Source organism: Austrofundulus limnaeus, unplaced genomic scaffold, assembly GCF_001266775.1.
Source record: "Austrofundulus limnaeus strain Quisiro unplaced genomic scaffold, Austrofundulus_limnaeus-1.0 Scaffold59, whole genome shotgun sequence".
Taxonomy (NCBI): domain Eukaryota; kingdom Metazoa; phylum Chordata; class Actinopteri; order Cyprinodontiformes; family Rivulidae; genus Austrofundulus; species Austrofundulus limnaeus.
Window position 1 is genome coordinate 855049 of NW_013952461.1, and position 7460 is coordinate 862508.

General features: G+C 38.8%; 2 protein-coding genes across 13 annotated transcripts in view; one reads left to right on the forward strand and one right to left on the reverse strand.

Annotated features, from left to right (window-relative positions):
* The window catches only part of rap1gapb (RAP1 GTPase activating protein b), a 122188-nt gene extending 116096 nt beyond the window's left edge, over window positions 1–6092 (forward strand). For 8 of the 11 annotated variants that reach the window (XM_014009555.1, XM_014009545.1, XM_014009551.1 and 5 more), the window contains 3 exons: window positions 546–655; window positions 5788–5883; window positions 5974–6092. In XM_014009555.1, the coding sequence (XP_013865009.1) occupies window positions 546–655; window positions 5788–5883; window positions 5974–5994 (227 nt within the window). In that variant the 3' untranslated portion in view covers window positions 5995–6092. Of the gene's footprint in view, window positions 1–545; window positions 656–1493; window positions 1546–1639; window positions 3290–5787; window positions 5884–5973 lie in introns of those variants that run through there. The other 3 variants (XM_014009544.1, XM_014009550.1, XM_014009549.1) reach the window with 3 other exon arrangements.
* The window catches only part of padi2 (peptidyl arginine deiminase, type II), a 29410-nt gene continuing 23763 nt past the window's right edge, over window positions 1814–7460 (reverse strand). For both annotated transcript variants that reach the window (XM_014009556.1, XM_014009557.1), the window contains exon 16: window positions 1814–3727. In XM_014009556.1, the coding sequence (XP_013865010.1) occupies window positions 3494–3727 (234 nt within the window). In that variant the 3' untranslated portion in view covers window positions 1814–3493. The remainder of the gene's footprint in view (window positions 3728–7460) is intronic.

Consider the following 7460-nt stretch of genomic DNA (forward strand, 5'->3'; position numbering starts at 1 on the left):
ATAATAATAATAATAATAATAATAATAATAATCTAGGAAGAAAAAAAACTAAAACTAAATTTATTTGACCCACAAGACAAGTCAATCCGACCAATCACATTTTTGCCAAACTCCGCCCACACACAAAGAACTCCGCCAATCATGCTCAGGACAAACTCCGCCCACAATTTAAGAAACTCCGCCTATGTATGGCAGAGACCCAAACAGTGGACTCTGACATAAAAAAGGACTTTTGGGTAAAATTTTAARGCTTTTATTGTGAAAAGCACTACACAAACTAAACATCATCAGGGGAATTATAGGAATTTTTTACCCCATCTAATTATATCAAAGCTCCTTTAAATAAAGAAACAAAAGTGAAAGGCAAACCTACTGTGTCTGGAGCTACGAACGTCTCAGTGATCCKAACAGAATCTTTGCTAACTACCATCCATCAATCGTGTGCAGTTTGACACATCTTATTTTTTCCAGCTTGAACAGCTGGCAGCATTATACRCTTGAGTTTATTATTCCTGACAGCCACACATCTATCGCCTTCCTCCCAGCAGCTTCCCGTCTTCAGCACCAACCGGACGAACTGAAGACGGCAGAGCCCAAAGGGACAGACGGTCAGAGCAAGATGGAGCGCCCCGAACAGGAGCACAAGCACTCATCGGTGAGTCTAAAGCCCTCCAGACATCTGTTAGATATTTTGCTAATAAATAAGTAGATTTTAAACTGTTAATGCCAAATTAATAAGCAAAGATTTTATGAGTTAGGAACGACTCAAAGCTACTATAGCAATCTGTAGCTTAATATCTGTAGTTGTGTTTGCTTACCTGTGAAGGAAATTAGTTATAGGTGTTCACTTTTTCTGTTGTCCATAGGGCTGAACAATTACTTGCATTTGCGATAACCTGGCGATATGTTAAAACTAGGGCAGTCAAAGGATTAAAATTTTTTATCTATTAACTCTAAGGTAGCTGTGAATTAATCACGATTAATTTTAAACTTAATATAAAACTTTAAATTTTTAAATATTATTTTTTTATTAAATAAATTAAATAAAATAAGCCATAAAAAGACAAAAAGAAAAAAATGTACATAATGTGTTACACATGAAGAGTTTTTTAATATTATTAATTTAACCTTTATTTATCCAGGTAAACTGTTTGAGAACCACTTCTCATTTACAAACATGACCTGGCACTGAGTGCATTGCAATATACAAACCTACATATTCAGCCGTAGCCTGGTAATGCACCGGCCCAGTGCCAAACCGACCCAGTAAGGCCCCGGCCCACTGGGAAAAGTCCCGGTAGTCCCAATGGCCAGTCCGCCCCTGAGTCCATGCAGTATTTTGCTAGCATTGCAGAAACACACAGACCTTTTGTAGGTAAACATCTCAGGGTTAACATTCCTGAAATCAGAACAGAGACCGACAGTGAAGTTGCGTAACTCTGTTGTATTTACTGGGTTTAATGATGTCACATTCTCTTYGTATCTGGGTGCAGCACTGTTAGCCATTCTCCTCTGATCACCACTCTGGCATCCATCTTTTTTCAGGTTGGACATACACCAAATATTATTCGCAATCCACTAATATTTCTCATTTATACCCATTTCATCACCTAATATTTCGTGTTTCCACCCCACAAAGGCACCTTTTGCTACAAAATAAGCTAAGGAGAACACAGGAAGTCCACCCCTGAGGCAGAAACGAAGCGCAGTTGAGCCACAATTGAGAGACGGATTATCTTTTGGTTGACATGGATCTGCTGTTTCTCATCACAAACACTCAGCTCAGCGGATGCGTTCCAACTCTCCGTCCTGATTTTTTTTTTTTTTTCATTCACTGCGTGGAAATCCTGGGGTCCTCGTGTCGAAAGAAAATGGACCTCCGCATCCACGCGGCATCAAACATGGCTGACGTTTGGTAGCAGTGAAACAGTTCACCTGCTCGTTCGACAGGACGCCGCCGTGAGTCGTTTTTTCAAAGCTCGGGATTTGAACGAGGATTTTTACGCCTGAGAGAGAGAAAATACAGACTGATGAAACAAATTTTCAGCTTTTACAGAGTACTACAAGAAATATGTTTTTTTCTTTGTTTTTTTATTAAATACACATCTCACTGTGACACTGTACATAGTTTTAACTTTGACRTACCAAGTGAGTGGCTGCCACCTTCTGTGTTTTATTAAAAGGCTATTCTGCTGTGCAACTTATTTTTGGCAAGTTTGTCCTGTTTTCTGCAAAATGTTTAACGCTGCTGCCGGTGGCTCTGAAAACTTGTCTCACCCATCTTGTGTGTGGGTGACAGGGTCAACTATATGACTGGGTTATAGTAATAACTGGTGACACATGAAGGTACTGCTGTTTAGTCTCCAAACGCCCTTTGTTCCACACCACCTGTGTTCAGCAGCTCTGTCCGTGACGTAAAGCTGCTTTTTTTCTGCGCACTGATGCACTGCTTCACATGGAAGTGTTTGAGTGATTTCTGTTTTTTATTTTTATTGAAAACCAGCCATCTCCATATGCAGTGCACATCGCTGATAGAGAGCCAAATGTCAGTTTGTTTTTTGTAAAATGTAATATAAATATAAATGTATGACCTACTGTAAGCACTACATATTCTGAAATATCCTTTTGGAGGAGACTGATTTTAATTTATTTTTTTTTCCCCTGAAAATGAATTACACTGTGACTCATCTGGACATTGCCTTTATGATGGTGTCACTGGAGCAGCTTTAGAGGGAAGGGCATATTTAAAGGCACTGTGCTGCCAAATGGCTTGAATGTAAATCTAAATAGAGAATAATTGTATTTAATTTTTATTAGAAAAGAAAGAACAGTTGTTTTATTTATGCTGTTTGATTAAAAAAAACATATTTATTAAGTGGTTAATGGTGACAGAATTGGCACTTAAAAGGTTAAAAAGGACACAGAAACAAACATAAAACAACCTACAGTGTACAATTCTTCCATTAAACTGTTTTAGGAACAGAAAAATTGGCAGTCATATTAAATAAACAGCACTGCAGTCCTCAGAAAGACTATTTGAGCTTGCAAATGTTGGAGTAGATAAAGTCTGCCCCCTTGTGGYGTGATGTCATTACTGCACATTGCTTTGTGGTTCTTTCAATCTGCACTGAGGAAAACATCTGTGTTCTCAATTCAAATGATTGTATTTTTGTCCTAGTTAGYTGTTTGCTTAAGTCTTAGTTTGTAAGGCTTGTTTGTAAATATTGCTTTTCATCTTTTTTTTTTTGTAAATGAAACAAATGTTTAATAAAGATGAATATGAAGCTCATGTTTTTGGGACCCGTATTTTCTAATAATTAGAAATAATTCAGATGAAAACCATGTTAGTTCCCTGTTGTTTGACACAGTTCAGCAGTGATAAGACATGTCGCCTCTCAGCATTGCCTCCCCGGCCCAGTTTGCATGTTCTCATACATGGGCTTGCTGATGACCTCTCTCCCGTTAGCAACACGAAAACAACCAGAAGGGAAATTCACAGCTTCAGGTTCCACCACTTGAAGTCGAACGGTTTCCGCCGCACGTTGGAGCCACAGTGCACCTCTCCCAGGAGTTTGTGGTAGGAGGCGAAGTCGTCGATGAACGTGCACTGGAGACCCAGACCCCCCATCAGGGAGCACATCTCGGCCTCGAGGGCACAGCGTCCATTCACTCTGGGGCCAAACGGCTTTGGGACGCCGAGGTTTTTCCCCAARACGATCATGTTGACCTGGGAATGGGTTTGACATGAAACGGTGTCCTCCAGTTCTTCCAAACTTAAAAGCAAAATCTAAAAAAAAGAGAAATGTATCAAATCTGAGACTAACCATGTCAGGGTAGTAAGCCACTGCTCTGTTTCCCTCATCCTCCTCCTCCATCTTGAAAAGGATCGGCAGGTCAATGATGTCATCATCATCCAGGCCCAGCTCTCTCCTCAGGACATCTCTGTTCCAGTCAATGCAGCTCTGATTAAATAAATAAATGAACAGATAGATAAAATACTTGTTTAAAATTTGAACAAGCTACTTAAAACTGACTACTACATGTATAATTTCCATGTGATTATGTACTACTGTTTTGAAGATATGGCAGAATTCCTGTTTAGCTAGCTTGCCTAAGCTATTTGCCTATAGGCAAAACTCACGTATTTTAACATTTTTATAATTGTCCTTCAAGACATGATGCAGTTTACTTTGCATCTGAAAATACATTTCCTCAAAGGTGTTTTTAATCTGAAAAGAGCTTCACTGAGTGACAACTAATGTTGAGAGCTCAGCAGACAGTTTAACTTTCACTTTCACTTTCTCCGAGAGCCTGCAGGAGCCATGGGTGGGGTGTGGGCACTCCGCCATGAGGAAGTTCGGCTTAAAGACACGTCCCAGGAGCGTTCCTGGTACCAAAAGATGTTTCTGGTCCCCACCTGTCGTTTTGCTCCTCAGCATGGCTTCCTAAAAACGCTGCAGGATTTCTCAAACATGCATGAATGAGTCAAAGCAAGGCTTTGGGCATGTTTTTTATGAGAGTATAACATTATAACCTGATATAAAGCTCAAAAAAGTATATTTTACATGATATTGCCCCCTTTAAAGCAACGCCAAAAGTAGTTTTTGCCAATTTTGCGCTGTAGAAACAAAATGTTGAGGCGGAAATGGGCGTGGCCTATACCACGTGATTCACTGGTGTCATTGTACTGCTATAAGCCAAAAAAAATTGTGACTTATGGTTTGGAAGCCAGAGAACCAAATGCAAWGACATTGATTATGGCGCCCCCTATGGGTTGACATGTCTGACTAGGGCAGTGTTTCCCAAAGTTGGGGTCGGGACCCAAAGTGGGGTCCCGAAACATCAAGGTGGGGTCCTGAAAAGATTTTTGGAATTAATTACATTTTTGTCTTAGTTGTTACAAAGGAGTGAGGTTAGTGTATTTAAAATGATAAATGTAGAATAATAAACATTGTTACTATGCCCATGTTTAGATGACCTGATACAAATGTTTATCATCCAAAAATAGCTGGGGGCACAGGACCCTGCTACTGTTATTTTGTGGGTCAAAAGCTGAAAAGTTTGGGAACCACTGCACTTTGGTTCCCAAAGTTGGGCTTGGGACCCAATTATGGGTCATGAAGCACCTTGGATAATCTCCAGAAATCAATTTAAAGGGTAATAAAATAAATGCTGATGTAATATTTTCCCTATAACTATTATAAAATCACAAAATAAGTATTTATATTTGTGTACAAGCTGTTTAGATTGTCAAAAGCCTGTGTTTTTAGGGTTATTAACAAAGTTAGTGTACTCAGACCAGTAATATTTGGGGTCACAAGTTTTTGCCATGGATATTTTGTGGGTCAGAAGATTTAAAGTTTGGGAACCACTGGACTAGGGGGTTAAGTGTCCTAGAACCATACTGTATGTGGTATTTWTGTAACACTATTGTAAATCATTTTGCTAAAAAGCATGGAACATGTCAAATTTAGCACAATGCCTCAATGATTTATGTAAACAATATAAAATGTATCATTATTATTATTATATTTCCATATATCTTGGTCAAACTTTGCAGTGTAGAAGCTTACGATCCTGCTCACCTGCACGTAGCTATTTTCAGCTCGGAGCTTTTCATCACTAAGAATCTCATCGACTGTCACGAGATGATGATCTTTCAAACCTTTAAGATGCATTGTACAAAGTGACTAATTCAATAAAGAGTTCAAATAGACAGATTAATGCCATCAACACTCWCACCGTACCCTCAAACAGGCTGGCTTGTCCGTGTCCTTCTTCCCGTAGGCCTCGGAACAGTTTGTAGCCTGCATCTGGGCTGGCCAGCAGCAGCCGAAAGCCCTGGAACCAACATGGGAAACAATGAGAACAATTAGTGAGTCGGTAAGTTTGTTAAATATRTTCAAAGATGCACAAACGCTTGTCTGACAAAGTATAGAGGCGCTAAACCCAGCAGACATACCTTTCTGTCAGGTGCAGGGACAAATGTCATGAATTCGTCAACGTGGCCGACACAGAGCCAGTCAGAATATAAGGCAATGGGCTCCTGGATCCTCTGAGCCCACAAGAAGTCTTGAACCACTTTGGTCATGTTTCTTCCTGAAGTTGTTCTTTTAAAAAAATAAAAGAACTTATTAAGCACAAATCAACTCAGAGGCTTATTTATTTATTTTTTTACTGTTCTGTGATTAAGAGGATGTTCTTAATGGTCGAGTCAGTCATGAGCTGTTGGCTTTGTTTCTCTTTATGTTGCTTCAAAGCCAAATAACCAAGGTCATAAACTGGTCTCAAGCAACACTTTTTTTGTAGGGGTTTTAAAATTTTGTTTGGCTAATTAAAAYATTTTTTCAGTCCTTCAGGAATTATGGTAATTAGAGGAAAATGCCTAGAATTTGGGATGAACATTTGCTGAATTTACCAAAAATTATAAAATTAACATTGACAGACTTAACAACAAATAAGACAAAAAAATGAAATATGGAATCTAAAAACAATTTTAGCAAATGAACCATATTTTAAGACATATTCTTATAGGAGAAAAGGAAACGAGCAAAACTTGATGCGGGAAATGAAACCGTCCTGAGATTCAGCAGACAAATATTTCAAAATGTGTTTTTGTGCTTGTAGCAAAGCGCTGAAATACTTCAAAAGAGTCTCTGTGTTAACACTTCGTCTGATACTGTGCCTAATTTATTCAAAAGTCACTGTCATGTAGAAATAAATAAATGAATGAACGAACGAAAGCTTTGTTAAATGAAAACTGATGAAATGACTGGAATCAAAAGGAGGAAAATGAGGAAAAGGAACAGCTGACACACGACTGATAAACACTGAGAAAACTTCAGAAACTCCATAGAATCAAAATTAACAAGCAAAACTGATCATTTGGAAACAAACTGTGCAGAAAATGGAAATGACTCATGACAGTTGCAGAGCGTAATGATCAAATGAAAATGAGCAAATACAGTATGTGTGACTTAAACTCTTTCTAAAACACAGTCAAATCTGTGGGTCTGTTCCTTACGTTGGGAAGGCAACTCCAATAAGGATTCTGCCCAGGGGGAATTCTTTCCCGTTCACAGTGACAGGAGGGCTGACCTCCAGGTTCCCAAACGAGTCCAGACTGTTCACTTCTTCATCCTGGGCCTCCCTGGTCACATAGCCAAAGTCAGGACCCTGAGGGAAGAAGCTTGAGCTTGATTCTAGAAAGTGTTTGGAATACTTTTTGTACTCTAGGTTTGTTAATTTTCTTTTGATAAAGGTTGAATAAACTAAAGTGATATTTTATTTTCATTACATTTAATCTGCTTCCTCATGAGGGAAAAATACAGCAGGTAAAATAAGTATTGAACAGTCATCATTTTTCTCAGTAAATATATTACTAGAGGTGCTAATGACATGAAATTTTCACCAGATGTCGGTAACAACCCAAGTGATCCATACATACAAAGAAATCAAAC